The sequence below is a fragment of the Mchenga conophoros genome, linkage group LG15, assembly GCF_057382185.1.
Source record: "Mchenga conophoros isolate Kocher_MC1m ecotype Shallow Benthic linkage group LG15, M_conophoros_male_GT1.1, whole genome shotgun sequence".
NCBI lineage: Eukaryota > Metazoa > Chordata > Actinopteri > Cichliformes > Cichlidae > Mchenga > Mchenga conophoros.
Window position 1 is genome coordinate 16,155,726 of NC_140540.1, and position 22,267 is coordinate 16,177,992.

At 39.9% G+C, this 22,267-nt stretch overlaps 2 protein-coding genes across 4 annotated transcripts; one reads left to right on the forward strand and one right to left on the reverse strand.

The window, feature by feature from the left end:
- Positions 1 to 647: 647 nt before the first annotated feature.
- On the forward strand, positions 648 to 9,272 carry LOC146558121 (serine/threonine-protein phosphatase PP1-beta catalytic subunit-like). The gene is made up of 8 exons (XM_085247332.1): positions 648 to 892; positions 2,738 to 2,869; positions 3,309 to 3,539; positions 3,987 to 4,091; positions 4,398 to 4,469; positions 5,561 to 5,712; positions 6,080 to 6,214; positions 6,301 to 9,272. Exons 1-8 carry the CDS (start codon positions 841 to 843, stop codon positions 6,403 to 6,405), a joined length of 984 nt encoding a protein of 327 aa, XP_085103458.1. The 5' UTR covers positions 648 to 840; the 3' UTR covers positions 6,406 to 9,272.
- Positions 5,807 to 22,235, reverse strand: bpnt1 (bisphosphate nucleotidase 1). Of its 3 annotated transcripts, none has more exons than XM_085247335.1 (10): positions 21,887 to 22,235; positions 15,956 to 16,081; positions 15,754 to 15,858; positions 15,541 to 15,648; positions 15,337 to 15,385; positions 15,054 to 15,137; positions 14,826 to 14,917; positions 13,806 to 14,003; positions 9,787 to 9,892; positions 5,807 to 9,664 (listed from the first exon to the last, which is right to left on the reverse strand). In XM_085247335.1, the coding sequence occupies exons 2-10, from the start codon at positions 16,073 to 16,075 to the stop codon at positions 9,513 to 9,515; spliced, it is 1,014 nt and encodes a 337-aa protein (XP_085103461.1). In that variant the 5' UTR covers positions 16,076 to 16,081; positions 21,887 to 22,235; the 3' UTR covers positions 5,807 to 9,512. The 3 variants fall into 3 exon arrangements, with proteins under 3 accessions (XP_085103461.1, XP_085103460.1, XP_085103459.1); XM_085247334.1 differs by lacking the exon at positions 15,054 to 15,137 and having other exon boundaries at positions 5,807 to 8,999; positions 9,512 to 9,664; positions 21,887 to 22,232; XM_085247333.1 differs by lacking the exon at positions 15,054 to 15,137 and having other exon boundaries at positions 21,887 to 22,231.
- Positions 22,236 to 22,267: the final 32 nt, after the last annotated feature.

Below are 22,267 nucleotides of genomic sequence, written 5' to 3' on the forward strand. Positions count from 1 at the left end.
CCAGCATTTCATAAAGCTTTTGTATCAATATGTTTAAGTTCACAGGGTTGTTGGATTTGTAAATATATTCTGGCATATAAAAGATAAACATAAAGTAACAATAAAAATGCCCTGCAAAATGCTACCTAGCATTAGCACAACGTCACTACCTGTAGCTTGTGCAGTATAAAATAACATTATTAAACTTTTAATTTAATTATGCTAAATGTATATGGTGCATTTGAAATTGTGAAGTAGTTGATGACTGATTCAATTTCAATTGATTTCAATTATATTAGTTCAATAAGGATAAGGTTTATATGTACATGTGTATATGTGGCGGATTTTAATCTAAAAAAGGGGAGGGTAGGTAGGCCTCCCAGCACTCCTGTCTACTTTCTTCATCTCTGTATCCCATTTTTCTTCCCCCTTTTTTCTTTTCCTAACCTCTTCATTTAAATACTTTTTAAGACTCTGAGTCAAGTGCTTGTACTGCATTACTGGACTGTTCTGAACGTCTTAAATCCCCTTAATGATGAAGCAAACAGCGAAGTGAAGCTTTACAAAAGTAAAGACTTAACAAATGAGTTGGGGCAAACTAAACTGAATGAAAAACAAAAACAAACAACCCCCCCCCCCCCAGAATAAATAAACTAATAAAAAATCGAAAGCTATAATACCTCTGTTCGTCGATACTGTGTCTTGATAATGCTCTCTTGCCTTATTTTATATCCATAGCTTCCGTACTTTTGTACATTTAAGTGTGATTTTACTTGAGTGAGCTTGTCCACTCATCGAGCCTACAAGTCATCACTCAGGGCCAGTGTTGTCCATTAACCTGCCTGTGTGAGCATCAGAAACATGGCGGAAAGCGAGTTGAACGTTGACAGCCTCATCTCTAGATTACTGGAAGGTAGGTTAGCATTTGTGATCTAGCGTCTTTATGTAAATGTATTCGGGGAGGAGAAAAAGGCTATCTGGAGGTTCTTGTTTGTAACCAGGAACTTCACGACATGTTTCGAAAGCATTTCGCCATCGCATCCTTAGCTGTCTGTTTTTCATCGGCATCAAGCCTTAAGCTAACCGCCGCGTTAAAAAGCTACGGTAAACGTTCGACCCAAATAGTGTGGCATCACTCTATCTGTTCGTTATTGCTGGTTAATGCTAGTTTTGAGATTGTGTGGAAAATAAGAGTGATGTCAAATTGGCTTGCTGTTGCCCGATAGGGATAGTGAAAGCTAATTAAATTAAGTAGTCATATAAGTTGAGGGTTTAACAGCACCTCTTTTGTTGTAGTGGGTGCTGGTTAATATTTTTCTTATGTTGGGGAACGGGAAGAACTGTGAAATTTTATGGTTTCTTAGTAACACTAATTGTTCTCGTTCCCAAGGCAGGTAACTAAGTCGGCTACCTCTGCGGACACACCCCCTTTACGTAGGGGATCACTAAAGCCTGCACGGCTAATGAGCCTTTGCTAATTTAAACAGTAAACCAGTGTATTCCCTAGGCTGTACCTGGGGTGGGAATCAACTCAGTCCACTAGTACTGTTCTGAGGTATTAGTATTTCCCACAGTACCTGATACTTTTAAATAAAGCAATTCCATAACATTTAAGAAAACGAGAATCTTGAGTTATTAGTTGCTGTACAATGCATAATTTAAGAGCTAAAAGAAATGAAATGTATCAATAAAAATGACGTATTCGATTGATTAAAAAAGTGTCTTAAATGAAAACAAAATAAACAAAACTTAAAATTTAATTGTATCTTTGGTCCAATTTCTAAAAGCTGAAAAAAAACCTGCGTATGATACCCAGAATTATAAAGTAGTTTAAATAAACCCCACATCCATCAGTGTAAGTAAAAGTGAAGTGAACTTCTTTTACCTTTCACCCTAATCTTTTCATTTGCTCATAACAATTCAGTATTATTTTTGTTGTTGCTTGCCTGAAACCAAATAAAGAATGGTATACGGAAAACAATAAATAATATCTGGTTAAACATCCTGCTTATTGGCAGATGCACTTTGTGGTTATGGAAAAACCAATGATATGCAAAATCATTGTTACTGTCTTTACACTTCAAAATTTATTAAATCCTTCAATTCCATCTACTTTAATGCATGTCATGAACTAATTTTGGATGTATTTGTTCTGCACATACTGAAATTTGTGCATTTAACATCTGCAGGAAGAATGATAGTATTTAACATTACTAGAACTCCACTGTAATTAAAAATCAGCATCATGCTAATTTATTACAAATCTTTATTGTTTTTAATCTGTGGTTACCATTATGGGTTTAATGTGCAACTTGTACCTACTGTCAGTTTTTCAATAACATTTGTGAGTAAGCTTTCAGCTTTGGCTAGCGCTACCACATTTCTAAACAACCTTGTTTTTTTTTCTTCATACATTAATCTGCCCTCTAGACTAGACCGCCTACGCTCACTCACTCATAAACTTCCAACTGAGCCAACAAGCTGTTCATTCCTGATCTTGCCAGTTCATAACAACCCATGTTGACTGGAGTAAATGGCATATTTGGCCAGTAGCAAAGCAAAACTTGGTGATCAGATTTCTTTCATCTGTGGTGCAAATGTAAATAAAAGACAAAACTTGTGACTTGAACATACTATTTTTTTTAATTAATAGTTTTGTTTAATATAAATGTTTTGGGAATTGGCGATATGAATGAAATGTTTTTCTTTTTCTGTTTTAATCACAATAATGATATGTGTGTTACTTTTTACCTTGTAGTGCGAGGATGCCGTCCAGGGAAGATCGTACAGATGACAGAGGCTGAGGTGCGGGGGCTCTGCATCAAGTCCAGAGAGATTTTCCTCAGTCAGCCAATTCTTCTTGAACTTGAGGCTCCACTCAAAATCTGTGGTGAGAACCCACCTATATCCCCAGAGGGCATTTATATACATTGTTTTTATTTGTTCACTACATTTACAATGCTTATGGGTTGAATTGAGCAAAAATCCACTTGGATTTGTCTTATATGTTTTAAGTCCCTTCACAGCAAGACAGTCCACCCCACAATGCTGTTATTTTTGCTCCAGGTTAACCATATTTAGATTCACAGTAGTTCACTGTAGCACAGAAACTGCATTAGTGAAGATTATGAATAACTGCCTTATTGCCTCTGACACTGCACTTACCTGTGTGCTTGTCCTGCTTGATCTCAGTGCAGCATTTGATACAGTTGAGCTTAATATTTTACTACACATTTTATAAATATGTTTATAAATATGCCATTCTTTTTCAAATATATCTGTATAATCACATGAGATCAATAAATTGTAGGTAAAAATTTTAATTTCAGGTGATATCCATGGGCAGTACACAGACTTGTTAAGGCTATTCGAGTATGGAGGTTTTCCGCCAGAGGCCAACTATCTGTTCCTGGGAGATTACGTGGATAGAGGGAAGCAGTCATTAGAGACCATTTGCCTTCTTCTCGCTTACAAGATCAAATATCCAGAAAACTTCTTCTTGCTCAGAGGGAACCACGAGTGTGCCTCCATCAATCGCATCTACGGCTTCTATGACGAATGTAAGTTGAAAAATCAGTGCTTGCCTGCATCTGAATACTGTTAGATTTAAATTCTGTTAATTTAACTTGATGGTTACAGTTTCATAGATGTAAAGATTAGCTGCTTCTGTGGTTTGTATCGATACAAACTGAAGAACTATTTTCCTTTCTCTTTCTGTTATTCAATGGAAATAAGCACTATGGCAATAAATTATGTGTAAAAGACAAAAATGTTTGATCAACATTGGATTTAATCCTTAACATTCTCTAGTGCTTACTGCACTAGAGAATACAACTCATGATTATTAAAGTAATCTGATAATGATTAAACTTCAAAACACATATTGAATTTTCTGAAAGCTAAAAATGTGAAAAGTGAACATTTCTGGTTGTGAGATAACGGAGGTTTTCATGGATGTAAAATAACACACCTGAATTGGAAATTGTTTTTGGTTAAATTTTCCTCAGGCAAACGCAGGTTCAACATAAAGCTCTGGAAGACATTCACAGACTGTTTTAACTGTCTGCCCATTGCTGCGATTATTGATGAGAAGATTTTCTGCTGTCACGGAGGTTTGTGAAACATCTGTTATGTGGGAGGTAACAAAGTACGGCTGAATAATTTGTCTCCGTGAATTAAAAGTGTGCCTCTAAATAGGCAGTGAGTGATCATATAGAATTACTCCATTTATCATTCTTAGATATTTAAATGCATTTGAGGGCTCAGCTAGTAATATATCTTGTTACTATTGCATTAACTTAACATATTTTACTAACTACAGTAAATACTTGGTAATTCATGACATTAGTCAACTTTGTTTTTGTCATGTCTAAATTTTTTACTGATGCATGTAGTAAATACTGTCTTCTTTTGCTCAGGACTGTCACCTGATCTGCAGTCCATGGAACAAATCCGACGTATTATGAGACCCACTGATGTCCCAGACACAGGTCTGTGTTTAAGTTAATAGATTCATGAAGATCATCATATATATCTGTAGTCATTTCCCACTGTGTAAAATTATGAATACATTGCCACCTACTGCTTTAGCATGTAGACTGTATATAAAGGATGGACATAGCTTTGAGGTTTAAAGAGTAAAGCCATTGTCATAGTGCCTTAAGCCCCATCCAGATATGAAACGATTTGCTCATGGTGCCTTGCTTTGTAGCTGACAGATGCTCATTACAGGACATTTTAGGCTCTGGTTGTCTAGGTAACTCTCTTATGTTTTTACCACCCCCTTATGTCAGTCAGCACTTTCTTTGTTCCCACTCAGAGCTGTTTAGATCACTCACCTCAGAGATGAGGAAAAATGTAACTCAGGAGTGGTCCACTTCATGTCCTTAAGTTTTTTCATCTGTTGTCATTTGAAGCATCTGACTGTTAATGGCATTCCTGGATCTTTGCTTTCCATATCGCTGTTAGTTGTTCCATTTTGAACCCCCATTTAGACTGAATTTTTACAATGGCCAGTCAGGGTGACCATACCCATCACTTCTGGTAATTCCATCACATAGCCACGCCCATTTATGGTCACTGTCACGGTACACGTAGCTACCGCCACATCAGCACTGATATATGAGAGGACAAGTCAAAACCAGAAATTTTAAAACCTTTTTTTTTCCTTTTTTTTTTTTTTTTACAAAAAGTGTCTTATTCCAGCTTCAGCAGCTGGAGGGCTGTGCTGCTCAAATCAACTAGTAATGTCAATTTGAGGTCGACTTTGCTGGATGGTACCATAAACACTTTTGTGATGAGGTTATGGTCTTGCTGACTAGTTTCAGTTATGTACGGTTTAGGGTGAGCCTGACTTGTGACTGACAAGTCTCTACTGTATCAGTGCATGGTGACAAGTTTGGATTTAAAACACCAAGATGTCGCTCAGAAACAAGTCTTCACAACAGTTTCACTAACCAACAGGTGAAATGTCAGTTTTTTAAACACACAATTACATGTAGAAGTTTACAAAAATAGGCACTTGTCGGTGGGTAACTGCTCAACTCGACTGCACTGCTGACCTAAATGTGCCACATTCCAGGCTTGCTGTGCGACCTGCTGTGGTCTGATCCAGACAAAGATGTCCAGGGCTGGGGTGAAAATGATCGGGGCGTCTCCTTCACCTTTGGGGCTGATGTGGTCAGCAAGTTCCTCAACCGCCACGACTTGGACCTCATCTGTCGAGCACATCAGGTAACACTCAAGCTACTTGATGACATACAACTGTATTAAAATGGCTCAGCTGATAATTAAACTTCCATTTGTTAATGAAAACAAGTTTGGTCAGTTTTAATTGAATTAAATCATTTTTATTTATTACAGCTCGAAAGTGAAAACAGAGCTGATCATTTTGTATGCAAAACATGTTCCCTAAATATTCTTGAATGACTTACAACCACCAAGTAGAAAGTATTTTTGGCTTACTGAGTGGAACATTAAGCTACCAAAACAATCTTTAAAAAAAAACAAGCCTTAAAAATAACTGAATTGAATTTATTACCAAAATAGGTGCCAGTTAATTTTCAGTCAGTCATCTTGTATTAATCCTGCCACACCACAGGTTGTTGAGGACGGTTATGAGTTCTTTGCAAAGCGGCAGCTGGTGACCCTGTTTTCTGCTCCCAATTACTGTGGGGAGTTTGACAATGCAGGCGGCATGATGAGCGTGGACGAATCACTCATGTGTTCTTTTCAGGTAGAGCGTGTTAATTTTGATGGCACATTAAATCTCCCTTAAATCCTCTGTAGGCTTATGTCAACACTGCTATCTGTTCTTTTCAGATCCTGAAGCCGTCAGAGAAAAAAGCTAAGTATCAGTATGGAGGGGTGAATTCAGGACGCCCTGTCACCCCACCTCGTACCACTCAGGCACCTAAAAAGAGGTGAGCAGCTGGCCCCGACTCTCCTGCTCCTCCTCTGGCTGGGCTTTGGCCCACATCCCTGCAGGCTGCCTCAAACACTCCAGCCTTCTCAGTCAGTTTATTCATGTGTAAATAAAAACTCAAAGAGAGGGTTTTTTGTTTTGCTTGTTCTGTGGGTATTTTTATGAATATGTGAGTGATTTTTCTTTTTTAATGCTACAGTATGTATTTACTCAGCTCATTCAGGAATATTAACACCAACCTTTTTTCGAAATGGGCGAGATGCTTCTTTGCCTTCAGATTTTAAAAAAAAAAAAAATCGTGGTTTTGTAAATGCATGCACGCTTGTGTGATTGAGATGAGCTCTTTGTTTAAGCAATGTGTAAAATCAGCACTCTCCCAGCCTACAGGTCCGAATAATTCCAGTCTCATCTCGATTCCCACTGTGTTATCTCAAGTATTACACTGGTTAAATCGTTAAACATTTTGGGAAATATGCTCCTTTGTGTTCCTGCAAACTATCAGGTAAGACTTCTCACCTGTTAAATATGGCTTTCATAGCTTAGCACAAGGGCCTGAAATCACTCTTCAGACTTCCCAGTATAAAACTTAAATTGACAGATCTCTTGTTAAGGACACATTGCATCTCAATACTTGTCACGCTTTCAAAAGTATGGATGTGCTCTCAAGGAATGGCTGTTTGTTGCATTAGTGCATTTCCCACCATCACGGGTGTTAGTTTGCAAAACAGATGTGCCATGAGCACAGATCCATTAATTAAGACACAAATTGTTGTGCTTCCAGTCTGAAAGTGCAAAAGACTCTGGAGACACTCAGGACTAACAATTTTAAGTTTTCCTAATTGATACTTTGAGGCTTTAGTTGTGCTTTTAGGTGTTGGTTTGGTTTAGGCAGCAAAAATATTTGGTTAGATTTAGGAAAAGATCATGGGTTGGGTTTAAACAGGTGTAAATGGTAAATGGCCTGTATTTATATAGCGCTTTACTAGTCCCTAAGGACCCCAAAGCGCTTTACATATCCAGTCATCCACCCATTCACACACACTGGCGATGGCAAGCTACATTGTAGCCACAGCCACCCTGGGGCGCACTGACAGAGGCGAGGCTGCCGGACACTGGCACCACCGGGCCCTCTGACCACCACCAGTAGGCAACGGGTGAAGTGTCTTGCCCAAGGAAACAACGATCGAGACTGTCCAAGCCGGGGCTCGAACCGGCAACCTTCCAATTACAAGGCGAACTCCCAACTCTCAAGCCACGATCGCCCCAAATGTTGTAGCAAATGTTTTAAAGCAGCGCATGTGGGCACAAGAGGTACTTCCAACTGAAGTGCATTAAATTCAGTGCTGGGGTAAGTGTCAACAAAAAGGACAATTTGTGTTCACAATTAGTCGTTTGTCTACTCCTTCAGGTTTTGCAGTGGGACTGAGCTGCAGGGTAGCATGAGCAAAGTATCTACCAGGTCGATTGTTAGATTTAGCTCCTCGAGTACTATTTTGTTTTTTTTTTAGGTTTATTCACAAATTAAATTTGAATTTGATTGCAATCAAATTTGGACTACCTTCTTAAAATTCACATACTATATAAGTATGGTGTACAGCATTAAAGTTGACTCAAAGAACGCCTTTAAAATTAGTGTGGGGTTTTTTTTTTGTTCGTCCAGATAAACCAAATATTGTTAACGTTCTTGTTAATATTATTGGGCTTTGGAGGTGCTGATATGTTGATTTTGTTGTATTTGATCTCTGCTAGTCATGCTAGACACTTGATTCCAGTCTTTATGCTAAGCTCTGTTAGCTGTACCTACAGTCCCAAACAACACAACAAACGAACCGTTAATCAATTCACCATGAATTTCACACTTAGCAGGTACGGCCAAAGCATATTTCCCATAATGTTGAATTTTATCTTTAAATGTGACAGCTAAGACTTTTCTCACGACTCAAGAATGTTTTCTTCCTATGGAGATGCCAATAAAATCCAGAGACTTTTATGATGTTAGTGCAATAAACATTGCTAGAAATTTTGCTGTATGCAAGCACAATTATGTGAGAGGGCTATTAAAGCCTCTTAATTTCAAAAAGATGCCAACTTGTGCTAAATCTTTAGTTGGGCATTTGTATAAAGCCGATGCTCCTCGTAGTGTTTCAAGTCCATTTTTCCACAACTCATACTGTACTGTGTACATTTTTAATCCCTCACATCACTGAACAAGCATTAGTGGGTGTTTCCATTGTTGGTATAAAATATCGATAAAGCAACATTGTAAATGGTTCCTTTTTTGCTTCTGAAGTAAAAATCCAGACATCATGGACCCACACCGCTCAGAGAGCACTTTGAGTGTGTGTCCTTTAGTCTGATAAATACAGTAAATGTGTAGAAAAGTAGACAGATGTGCCAGTGTGAAAAAAGAGAAATAGAAGGTAAGAAAATGAAGAACACGGCATCTTGTTAGATACAAGACGAGGTTTCAAATACAGGATTAAATAGTCGTTGTCAGTTTATTTTTAGTGTTCACAGCTCAGTTGTATGTTTGTTCTTCACAGCAGTGGGGTTTGACCATTGCCCTCTTTCACTGTCCAGAATGCATTTTCTGTTACTGTGTGTAAAAAGAGGGTAAAATGTATCAAGTCAAGATGCCTGCATTTTGTTTGTTGTTGGCATTGCATTACGTATAGACTGTTCCGACTTTGTGGTTACCGAATCAAGTACAGTACATCATTTCCAACTCACTAACCAACATTTAACCTTCAGATCTTGCCTTTTGCCTTGTAAATCTATTGGTCTTCAAGTTGAGAAACCGTATGTTAAGATGTTCTGAGATTTGTACAAGTTTGTTTCAAATGAGTGAAATAAATGGAAGTGCTGTTAAGCCTGCTTTAATACTTGTGTCTGATTCATTAAATTAGTGCAGATCATAGTGGTAGTTTGGTTAGTCTGCTGACACTCAGAAATCACGGTGATTTGTTTTAGGCACAGGAACACAGAATACCCTCAATACTGCTGTTACTAGTTACATTTAAAAATTAGATACACCAGTCAAATAATGTGGTTAATAAAAAAACAAAACAGTGATTTTACACTGTATGTTTTGACAACATAAAGACAGACCTCAGTCTGACTTGAGAGCTTGCAGCACTGACTGTGGTACTCTGCTGACGTAGTACTTGTGGTTACGGAGTGTAGCAAGAACCCCGGCAGAGTTCATGTGCTTTACACTAGCATCATAGCGGTATGCATTTCCATGCATATCAGTCAGTTTACCTGCATTAGAAAAAGAGATGATCAGGAAATATTTGGGAAACGATTTTAGAAAGTGGTTTAAACCCTAAAAAAAACAGTGTCTATACATGACATTATGTTGCTATATGATTAAACGTTTTCACCTCCAACAGCATGCAGGATTGCTTCAGGAGCACAAGTGTCCCACTTCTTGCACCCTGGACTAGCAAAGACATAGGCAGAAGCTTTTCCTTCAACAAGCTGGATAATCTGCAGGTAGAGAAGCACGGACAGAAAAATGTACGTTCAGTCTCTCTGTGTAGAATTTATCTATGTACAGTGGGGCAAAAAAGTATTTAGTCAGCCACCGATTGTGCAAGTTTCCCCACTTAAAATGATGACAGAGGTCAGTAATTTGCACCAGAGGTACACTTCAACTGTGAGAGACAGAATGTGAAAAAAAAAAATCCATGAATCCACATGGTAGGATTTGTAAAGAATTTATTCGTAAATCAGGGTGGAAAATAAGTATTTGGTCAATAACAAAAATACAACTCAATACTTTGTAACATAACCTTTGTTGGCAATAACAGAGGTCAAACGTTTACTATAGGTCTTTACCAGGGGCCTGTTCTTCGTACGTCGCTTACTACATCCAAGATCAAATGACACATCCAAGACCAAACCATCGCGCTAACCGTGAGCTCGCTAATCCGGTTCCCCGAACACACCTGCTGTTGACGATTAGTACAGCTGGACACAGTAATGTGACATCACTGGGTGTCGTAAAAGGGGCTACGCATCGATAGTAGAAACATTGATCGGCAACCCGCTGATTGGTCGGCGAAAATGTCGAAGGAGCGCGCTCGGTATTTTCCGGCAGCAGAGCAAGAACTCATGAGTGAGGGATTTCAGGAGTTTCAGAGTTTAATGAAAACGCAAGAGAACACTGCAAAGGCTGAAAAAGCAAGGAGAGAGGGCTGGCAGAAAGTTGCTGACAAATCAAACTCGTAGGTAATTTAATAATAATAATAATAATGGATTGGGTTTATATAGCGCTTTCCAAGGCACCCAAAGCGCTGTACGATACCACTATTCATTCACTCCCACATTCACACACTGGTGGAGGCAGCTACGGTTGTAGCCAGGCTGCCATATCGCGCCATCGGCCCCTCTGGCCAACACCAGTAGGCGGTAGGGTAGATCTATCATATGACACTATATTGTCCAATATCATATGGCATTATATTATATTATAATATGTTATATTATATCCCCTTTCACATTAGAGCCACAACAGGACCCACAAGAACATGGGAACAAGTAAAAGTGGAATACAGGAGTATTCTACAGAATGGTAATATTTATCTCTTAGATTGCTTTTCGTCTCTTGGCAAGGTAATACTGGCCTGTAATACTCTGTTAGTTTGTTCATAACAGCAACCAAGAAAAGGGCAGAGGAAAAAAAGACAGGTGGTGGTCCTGCACCCCCTCGTCAACAAGTTGGTTAAGTAAATAATACCCTCACGGGAATATCGATATCTCTCTATGAGCACACTGTCGCGCTGAGCTAAAGGATCCTGTCTATCCCGCAATATACGCTGAATTCTGAGGACTCTCCTTATCAATCTTGCACCTTCCGCAATGGGTTGGTCGCGTATACGGACAGGACATGGCTGCGACAGACTTCCCAAATCCACCTTCGCTTTTATAGCCGTGGTCTCTCATCTTGATTACACGAAGTAATTTACAATTACTACTCTGAAATATGAATTACATCTGTAATAATCACATACATGTAATAGAATGTTAATAGTACATTTCCCTTTTTTAGGAAATGACCTGTATGTATCTGTGTGACATCAATAAAAGGATCAAGTGCTGCATTATCTTTAGTTACATTGATGTTATTTATTTATGGTGAAACAGTGGTGGAATATCGCTGTTGCTTTCGTATGAATGAAGCGGACATACCTGCGTGGCCGCGATCTAATCCTGTTTACATAAAGTAAACCTGCTCCCGAGCAGGTTTACGCTTACGGCTCTGTTGCTATGACAGCAAGTCCCGGATGAGCTTCGGGGAACCGAACGATCCAGGATCACGCAAAATCGTCAACAATCTAATCCAGCTAACTTACTTAGCGAGGTACGAAGAACAGGCCCCAGGTTTGCACACACAGTAGCTGGTATTTTGGCCCATTCCTCCATGCAGATCTTCTCGAGAGCAGTGATGTTTTGGGGCTGTCGCCGAGCAACACGGACTTTCAACTCCCGCCACAGATTTTCTATGGAGTTGAGGTCTGGAGACTGGCTAGGCCACTCCAGGACTTTCAAATGCTTCTTATGGAGCCACTCCTTTGTTGCCCGGGCGGTGTGTTTTGGATCATTGTCATGTTGGAAGACCCAGCCTCGTTTCATCTTCAAAGTTCTCACTGATGGAAGGAGGTTTTGGCTCAAAATCTCACGATACATGGCTCCATTCATTCTGTCCTTAACACGGATCAGTCGTCCTGTCCCCTTGGCAGAAAAACAGCCCCATAGCATGATGTTTCCACCCCCATGCTTCACAGTAGGTATGGTGTTCTTGGGATGCAACTCACTATTCTTCTTCCTCCAAACACGACGAGTTGAGTTTATACCAAAAAGTTCTACTTTGGTTTCATCTGACCACATGACATTCTCCCAATCCTCTGCTGTATCATCCATGTGCTCTCTGGCAAACTTCAGACGGGCCTGGACATGCACTGGCTTCAGCAGCGGAACACGTCTGGCACTGCGGGATTTGATTCCTTGCCGTTGTAGTGTGTTACTGATGGTGACCTTTGTTACTTTGGTCCCAGCTCTCTGCAGGTCATTCACCAGGTCCCCCCGTGTGGTTCTGGGATCTTTGCTCACCGTTCTCATGATCATTTTGACCCCACGGGATGAGATCTTGCGTGGAGCCCCAGATCGAGGGAGATTATCAGTGGTCTTGTATGTCTTCCATTTTCTGATGATTGCTCCCACAGTTGATTTTTTCACACCAAGCTGCTTGCCTATTGTAGATTCACTCTTCCCAGTCTGGTGCAGGTCTACAATACTTTTCCTGGTGTCCTTCGAAAGCTCTTTGGTCTTGGCCATGGCGGAGTTTGGAGTCTGACTGTTTGAGGCTGTGGACAGGTGTCTTTTATACAGATGATGAGTTCAAACAGGTGCCATTCATACAGGTAACGAGTGGGGGACAGAAAAGCTTCTTACAGAAGACGTTACAGGTCTGTGAGAGCCAGAGATTTTCCTTGTTTGAGGTGACCAAATACTTATTTTCCACCCTAATTTACGAATAAATTCTTTACAAATCCTACCATGTGAATTCATGGATTTTTTTTCACATTCTGTCTCTCACAGTTGAAGTGTACCTCTGGTGCAAATTACTGACCTCTGTCATCATTTTAAGTGGGGGAACTTGCACAATCGGTGGCTGACTAAATACTTTTTTGCCCCACTGTAACTAGACAAAAGCATTCACTTTTCCAAGTTTTAATTTTAATAATGTAAAAGAAAAATCTCACTGCTTCATAATTCATTGGTCACTAATGCAAAAAAGTGAGTTCAATTTGTTAGCACTTTTTTTATATTGATTTACATCTTTCTTTTATTATTTATATAGTAACAACCTTCACCACCTTCATAATGGGGTGCTAAACTAAAGCAAAGAGCCTGCAACAATAGAGAGAAAACCACATTTACAACAGTCTTCTATGAATGCTACTTTGCAATACTGGCAATCTTTTAATATAAAGAGAACGCCAGTTGGGGTGAGAGGAAAGAAGAGCAGAGAGAGCTGATAACCAATAAACTAAACAAAGCACAAACTCCAGGACGATACATAAAATAAAGCCATGGAGTAGTGGGATATAAATGCATGAAGGGTGCATTTGGTAGATTATGTGAGGTATGCCTGCAGACAAAGCCCTATGATAGCATAAGAAGAGCACAGGACCCTACTTTAACAGAACCTGTGGATTCAAAGCTTGTGATGGCACACGGGGAATCAATCAACTGACTGTTCATTCTATACGTGCAGTTTTTCTGTCTTGATGATCTCTGAAATTAAAGATAATGTTGATAAGTTTTAAAAAACCCTGCCCGAACAAGTACACAGAGTTGTTACCACTGTCAGAAGAAAATTTTAGATCCATCTTACCTTATTTCCAGCACCACCCACTCGTACAACTTCGTGAGGCTCCATGGCATCCACACAGTCTGTTACCAGCTTGTTGCTATGGGAACGGGTGGTGGTGACAATCCGTCTGTCACCTGGAACTTCCTGGAGCTGGAACCCAAAAGCGCCCAATCCCAGCATCCCCCACATGGTTCTTCCTAATTGTGTTCCTGCACCAAGCTGATGTTGAAAATGTCACAATTAACCTTACTCACTCAACTACTACAGACTGTTTCTGTTACATATATGTGCAGCTGCAAGAGTCCTACTGTGATATCATGCTTTTACATTCCCTAATGTGCACAACAATGAGACAAGCCCAGATATCAAACGGTGGAAAAGCAGGGGTTCAAGCAACTGGTTAAAAAGCTTGACGGAAGTGACGACATTCCAGGTAGAAAATATTTTTCAGTTTCAGTTTTATTGGGTGTCAATATCGTGCAGGTCCTGGAGAGTTACAAGGTTAGATTACTTTAGTTATTCTAAATTTAGAAGTTAAAAAGTTAATCATCATTAATATCATCATTGCAAATTTCATTGAACTATTGTGTTATAATTTTAAAGCTATATTGCTCACTCAGATGCTAAGCTGCTGGCCTATTGTTATAGCTTGCATGTAGATTTTTAATAAGCGAGCTATTCTATAATGCATCTCTAAGATGTACAATGCAATTCAGCAACTGAAGACTAAAATATGGCTCTAGTCAGCGTTTATCAGGAGAAGATGGGCCACAGCACAGCTGAGACTTCTAATTTTGCCTCTGAGAAGCCATCAAGCTCACCAGGTACAGCATGCTCAGTGGGTAAGAAAATCACATTATTTCCATCTCTGGTGACTCTTTCATCTGTGCAGCTTTTGTGCGCTGTTTTTAGTGCGTCTTGTGATGATTTTGTTGTGTACTATAAGGTGAATGATGTTTACAAAAAGTACTACAAAATAGCCGACACACTATATAGCAAAGCTGTTAGACAGTTTGAACACAGTTTTGATTTGGCTTGTACCTGGTAGTTGTAGAACGGCTGGTTGATCACGCCTGCGATGGCTTTGCCTCCATATGCAATCCCAATGAGCACTGTCACATTATCCAGGAGCCCTGAAGTCAGGAAGCAGCAGGATGTTAGCTGGAAGCCACTAAACGACATTACTGCACTTTCACTCATAAATATTTCTAGTGTGGCCATAATAATTAATATTCTGCAAGGCCCGGCTTAACCGTTGCCTTCCCATACAGAGAGCTGTGCTGTGAGGCTGAGGGGTGTCCAACCCTTTGTGTGGTGCCTGGGCCACAGCTTGGAAATGGAAACACCTCGATGCTAGGGTCAGCAGAAAGACAGCGGACAGGTGGATAAGCAGGAGCAGGGATGAACAAAGAAGAGGCAAAAAAAGTAGCAGTGAAGTTCTGAGAGCTGAGAACCAGAAAGCAACCAAGCAGGCTTGTGCACAGAGAGCTTTATGCAGCTGAATACACAGAGATGGGAGGAGATTTTTAAGACATGCTTCAGAAGAGCATACCTTCAGTATATTCCTTTGTGCCATCAAGAGGATCTACCCACACAACTATCTGAAATTCAGATAGACACATTCAGAACAAGTACGTATACACCGTAGGAGGTAAACAGTGTCCAAGCAACAACTGTACAACACTGATTTGTAATAGCAGAAAATACTTTTTTATTCAGGTGCTAAACCTCTGAAACTAAACCCACATGTGATTACCTCTTCTTCTTTCAGCTGGCTGTACTCAGGTGGACAACTTCTCTGAAGAATTTCCTCTGACTGGCCAGTCTCAATTAGATCTTCCTGTATCACTTCAGAAGGAAGATCCTGAACAAAGTATATAAATATTCATGAGCTTTGTCATAATACGAGGATGTTTTTAGGTCTAGGTATCCACAGCAAATAATTTGGCTAAATATTGTTGACACTTACCTCCTCTCCAATTATGGTGATTTTGGGGAAACGTTTGGACAGTGAAGCACAAATGCTCTGCTGTGCTAGTCTGTCTGCCAGTGTTTGCAGATCATTAGCGCCTGTCTGTGCAAAAGTAGAAACAGAAATGTTAAACTTATATGTTTAACCATGAGTGCAGCTAGTGTTGTTAAACCACAAAATGCACATAGTGGGGTCATACCTTTTCCACAATACCAAGTTCTCCACTGTGAAGGACCTTCCGTACAATGGTCCCAGCCTTTTCAGCCACAGCATAGGCTGAGGCCACCAGTCGCATAACAACAGCAGGACTTCCAGACATTGCTTTCTGGTTGGTGTAGGGCAGAAGAAAGTAAAACTCATAAAACTAGGAGTGATTTTGTTCATTATGCCAATCTGCTATAGCCAGGTTTAAAAACTCAAATGCATAGTACTCCAGTTGATAAATATAATATCTTAAATAAAAGATAACAATGATGACCCTTATTGTTATCTGACAGAGAAGCTCTTCTACCCCTATATACGGGAGGAAACAGGACTGGACAACCGTGAATAGGAAGGTTAACAACAAATCTCCAAAACAACTGAATGTGAAACTGCAGAACAGATTTGCTCCACTATCAAAGGACCCTGGATCTATATCGGACAACCATCCATCTAAAAGCAGCGAAATAAGGTCTGAAAATCTGTTGAAAAGTGAAAGGCCACAGGGAAAGCTAAAGGCTAGGCCTGAAACTCTGATTGTACATCCTTTACGGCAGAGTCACCCACAAAGGATGTGCGGTAAGAACACTAAAGTCCTCTGCTTTCCTAACGATATGGTCAACAACCTGAAGGAGAGAATTCTTCAAATTGCAGATGAATATCCAACTGTGACAAACATTGTTCTGCATACAGGGTCAAACGATGTGTCCAAACAACAGTCGGAGGTTCTGAAACTGGACTTTACTGGATTATTAAATACTGTAAACTCTCTGAATGCAGCTGTATTCATCAGTGGACCTGTACCGCCGGTCAGAGGAGGAGACGAGAGATTCAGCAGGTTGTTTACACTGAATAAATGGCTTATATCAGCATGTGCTGACCACTCAGTGCACTTTATCGACAACTTTAATATTTTTTGGGAACGCAGGCATCTGTTCAAAGCAAATGGATTTAATTTTAACAAGTCAGGGGTGAAACTGTTCACCTCCAACTTGTTTTATTCCATACGTCATCCATCCGTGCTTGGTGCCAAGGCTGAGATAAACGAGGAGTTATCTCATAAAGAGGAACAAACAGTACTCCAAGAACAGACAAAGCCCAGCAGAAACCTTGAGGAGCTCCATTTGCCCCCACCCGGGAAGAGCCTCAGAAAGGAGAGACATCCATGGCATCTGAGGAAGAGCCTCAGAAAGGAGAGACATCTAAGGCAAGAAGAGGGGTCCCTATTTGCCTCCAACTCTCTCAACAACACCAACGACCAGGACAAGGGACCACGACCTTCCCCAGTCCCCCAAACCCCTGACAGGCCATCACCCTCCTCCCCCTCCCTTTCTCCCTCCTCCCCACACCTGAAATTCACTGAGGAGATGATGGAGCGGGTCAATGCTGGGCTCAGATCTACCCCCCGTCCCAATCCCTTTTTGTCCCCCATAAACCCCCCACCAGAGCGGCCAAAGGTTCGCCATCGAGCCCCACCCTCAACAGAGCAATCGAAGTCACATTGCCCAGCCTCGCCCCCCTTAGTTCCTCTTCATGCCCTGTCTCCGCAGTCTGATGCGTGATGTGTGAAGGGTCCGGGCTGTGAGGATTATGGCAGTGATGACTTTTCCCAGGAGAAGCTGGGACCCTGTTTACTAGAAGGTTTTAAAATTTCTGTACTTTTAGGTGACAGGAGACATGTGGCCTGGTCAAAACACAGAGAGCTGCACTCTAAAAGATCTTTAAACATAGTAAACATACCTTGTGTGCCACAGACTGCTCCCAAACACGAGGAGACAAGTAATACCTCTAAAACACTTAAGTTGGCTTTATTAAACATTAGATCTCTAGCTGGGAAAACATTTTTAATTAATGATTTAATCACTGAGCACAGCCTTGATTTTATGTTTTTAACTGAAACTTGGTTGGACCAAAGTAACAGTGGAGCTGTTCTCATCGAGACGACCCCTCCTAACTACAGTTTTATCAGTGAGGTCAGGGCGAGCAGGAGAGGAGGAGGGGTTGCTGTCTTATTTAATGAATCATTTCAATGTAAGCAGCTATCTCCTGGAAGTTTTCAGTCTTTTGAATATGTGGCTTTACAGCTGAAGGCCCCATCCAAAGTTGTGTTTCTTAATGTTTACAGGCCTCCCAAATACTGCACAGACTTTTTTAATGACCTCAGTGAACTGCTGTCTGTGATCTGTGTTGATTTTGACTGTGTAATTATTGCTGGGGATTTTAACATTCATGTGGACAACCCTCAGGACAAAGGGACTAAAGACCTGAGTAACACTCTGGGCAACTTTGGGCTGACTCAGCATGTAACAGAGGCCACACATAATAGAGGACACACTCTTGACCTACTGATCTCCAAAGGCCTGAGCATTTCAAAGGTTACTGTGTCTGATGTGGGCCTGTCTGATCATTACTGTGTTTTCTTTGAAAGTAAAATCTCAGCCTACACAAATATATCAACAACAGTGATCACAAAACGGTGTATAACTGAACACAGTAGTGCAATTTTTAACCAGGTCTTCCCATTAACACCTGACCTGCCCAGAGGGTCAGTCAATGAGCTCGTCAATAGCTTCAATGCTAACATGTTAAATGTAATGGACACTATTGCTCCCATTAAGGTGAAGGTTATCTCTGGAAGGAAAAAGTCTCCATGGAGAAACTCCACACTGGTGAAAAAAGAAAAAAGAGAGTGTAGGAAAGCTGAGCGCAGATGGAGAAAAACAAACCTCCAGGTTCATTATGACATTTATAAAGAGAAACTTCACAATTATAATTTACAACTGAGGAATGCAAGGAGGTCCTACTTCTCTGACATCATCACTAAAAACAGCCATAATGCTCGGGTCTTATTTTCTACAGTTGACAGGCTAACAAACCCTCCTGTGTCAGTGGCAGCTGAACTTCATTCGACCATGGCCTGCAATGACTTTGCCAAATTCTTCACTGAAAAAATCCAAAAAATTAGACAAGCAATTGGTACATCAACAGCAGATCCAGGATATGTACTGTGTCCACCAAAAAACTGTTTAAACACCATGAAACAGTTTCAACCTATTAACAGCAAAGACCTGGAGGACATCTTAGGTAAACTGAACTCCTCCTCCTGCTGTTTAGATGTCCTGCCAACAAGTTTTTTCAAAAAGGTCTCAAAGACTTTAGAGTCAGACCTGTTACAGATCGTCAACTTTTCTTTATTATCAGGTGTGTTTCCAGAATCACTAAAAACTGCTGTAATCAAACCTATACTGAAAAAGGACAATCTTGACAAGACACAAATGAACAACTACAGGCCGATCTCAAATCTCCCGTTTTTAAGTAAGATCATTGAAAAAGCAGTTTCTCAACAGCTCAGTTACTTCTTAAAACAGAATAATTGCTACGATGCCTTCCAGTCAGGTTTTAGACAGAACCACAGCACTGAAACCGCTCTGACCAAAGTGTTTAATGACATATGTCTGAATACAGACAGTGGAAAAATGTCAGTCCTAGTTTTACTGGATCTCAGTGCAGCATTTGATACAGTTGACCATAACATATTACTCAAACGACTGGAGAACTGGACAGGTCTTTCAGGAACTGTACTAAACTGGTTCAAAACATACGTAGAAAACAGGAAATACTTTGTATCAATAGGTAACTTCACATCTGAGCAGACAAGTATCACATGTGGAGTTCCCCAAGGTTCCATCTTGGGACCCCTTCTGTTTAACATCTACATGCTCCCACTGGCACAGATTATAAACAACAACAAAATAAACTATCACAGCTATGCAGATGACACACAAATATATATCACAATGTCACCAGGAGACCGAGGCCCTGTACAGGCTCTTGGTAAATGCATTGAGGAAATCAATGACTGGTTGTGCCACAATTTTCTCCAGCTAAACAAAAACAAAACTGAGGTAATAGTCTTTGGCGCCAAAGAAAAACGATTACAGGTCACCAGAGAACTTCAATCTATACATCTAAAAACCACAAACCAGGCGAGAAATTTGGGTGTAGTGATGGATGTAGACCTAAACTTAGAAAAACACATTAAGACAATAACAAAGTCAGCTTACTATCACCTCAAGAATATATCAAGGATCAAAGATCTGATGTCTCAACAGGACCTGGAAAAACTAGTCCATGCATTCATCTTTAGTAGGCTTGATTACTGTAACAGCATCTTTACAGGTCTACCTAAAAAATCAGTCAGACAACTACAGCTCATTCAGAACTCTGCTGCTCGAGTCCTCACTAAGACCAAAAAAGTGGACCACATCAGTCCAGCTCTGAGGTCCTTACACTGGCTGCCTGTCCGTCAGAGGATAGACTTTAAAGTTCTGATGCTGGCCTATAAAGCTCTGAATGGTTTAGGACCAAAATACATCAATGACCTCCTGACCCAGTATGAACCTTCCAGATCCCTCAGGTCATCTGGATCCGGTCTTTTATCAGTTCCCAGAGTCAGAACCAGACACGGAGAAGCTGCATTCAGCTTTTATGCTCCTTATATCTGGAACAAACTCCCAGAAAGCCTCAGATCAGCTGAAACACTCAGTTTATTTAAATCCAGGTTGAAGACTCACCTGTTCTCAGCTGCATTTGAATAAAGCACCAAATCCACACTTTAAGCTTAAATTTCAAAACTTACATTTAACTACTGATTTTATCTACTGTTCTGATTTTATCTGTTTTGATTTTATATACTGTTTTGTTTGTTTGTTTGTTTGTTTGTTAATTAGTTAGTTTATTTGCTTGTTTTAATCAATTTTAAATCATGCTTTTTATTTGTTCTTGTTTCTAATGTCTCTGTAAAGCACTTTGAATCACCTTGTTGTTGAATTGTGCTATACAAATAAACTTGCCTTGTCTTGCCTTGCCTTGCCTTAAAATTAACAAAAAAATAATTTCTTTTTGGATTTATTCCTTAAAAAATAGCTGAAAAATACCAAATACTCTGGATAAGCAAATAGCTTTTACAATCCCCCAGTTAAATTAAAAGAATACATAGGATACTGCAGCTACAAGAGTTAATGACGAAGTTAAGCTGATCACAACACACTAATATCAGAAAAATAATAGTAGCTTCTTTTTGTTGTACATTTTTCTTATCTTAATGTACATCAAAAAAATATTTTTAGGTTATTTTAATAAGATTTACACATTCAAATGAAAATATTTAGCTAAAGGCAGTTGTCCCATTAATTCACAACAACACTAGTGCCATCATCTGCCAATATTTTTTAGCAAAGTGCTACAAGTCGAAAATGTCACTTTAATGTGATATAGATAGATAGATAGATATACATACACACACAGGTCAGACTGGTCTAAAAACAACTACTCAAGCAGGTCTTTCCACTCTCCACTCCCTATAATGCTAAAGGATGTGGATATCCCGAATATGGTCATCTGTGGCATAGGTTATGCTGTGGGTGCAGCAGCTGATTAATTGACTAATCATTCAGCTGTACTTTACTGTGTAAATCAATAATTTCTAGTATACCTTGTACTCATATGCATAAATTTGTAAAGTAATTAAACTGTTACACAAACATAAACATTACTCGCTGAAATATAGTGCAGTACAGGTATAAGGTCTCACAAATAGACAAGACTAAAGTTTAAGTATGTTAAGATTGCATTTTAGTAAGTACAGTACTAAATGTACTTAATAACAGCCTAACATTAATAGTTTAAAACTCAGTGAATGCCGTCTTTCGATAACCAGCTTCGTAGCTTAAATATTAAGTAGCTAACTTTGCATTTTAGAGTGATTAGTTTAGCTAAGTAACTAAAAGTCGGGTGTAAACGGAATTCTAAGTAAGCTCGTGCAGTTAAGGCTAATTAGCCACCATGCTATAGCTCAAAGCTAGGTGACTAAAAATCTAAAATGAAGAATATTAAAAAATATATCCTCTTAACTTTGATGAGTACTTACTGATGCTAACGCTGTGCAATAGCCACAGTTTTCCTGGACTGCACCTGGAGATTGTGAAGAAGGGAGATGCAGGAAGTGGTAGACCTTTTATCCCCACAAGATATGTACCCCCTCGCCCAAAAGACAAACTCTCAGCAACGTTTCAGAATGAACCCGTCAACAAATAATAAGAATGCCGACACGGATTAAAATACAGCGATTATCTCTCATATATGAATGTGTTTAAGTAATTCGAATTTGTATTACGCAAAACAACGTTAAATTTTGCTTAAAACTGGTCTAATCACAATGTAAAACCGTTACGGAAGTACCGGAATGTGGAGGTGAACCATTTCGCTTTTGCTCATGAAACACGTTTTCTCTGTAATGACAGATGTGACG

Excerpts from the sequence above, each read along its gene's own strand:
- LOC146558121 (XM_085247332.1), top strand. The coding sequence starts at position 841 with ATGGCGGAAAGCGAGTTGAACGTTGACAGCCTCATCTCTAGATTACTG. Across the intron at positions 3,540-3,986 it reads CTACGGCTTCTATGACGAAT|GCAAACGCAGGTTCAACATA; the intron begins GTAAGTTGAAAA and ends AATTTTCCTCAG. Across the intron at positions 5,713-6,079 it reads TCATCTGTCGAGCACATCAG|GTTGTTGAGGACGGTTATGA; the intron begins GTAACACTCAAG and ends GCCACACCACAG.
- bpnt1 (XM_085247335.1), bottom strand. The coding sequence starts at position 16,075 with ATGTCTGGAAGTCCTGCTGTTGTTATGCGACTGGTGGCCTCAGCCTAT. Across the intron at positions 14,004-14,825 it reads AGCCGTTCTACAACTACCAG|CTTGGTGCAGGAACACAATT; the intron begins GTACAAGCCAAA and ends TTTCAACATCAG. Across the intron at positions 9,893-13,805 it reads TGGGTGGTGCTGGAAATAAG|ATTATCCAGCTTGTTGAAGG; the intron begins GTAAGATGGATC and ends CTCTACCTGCAG.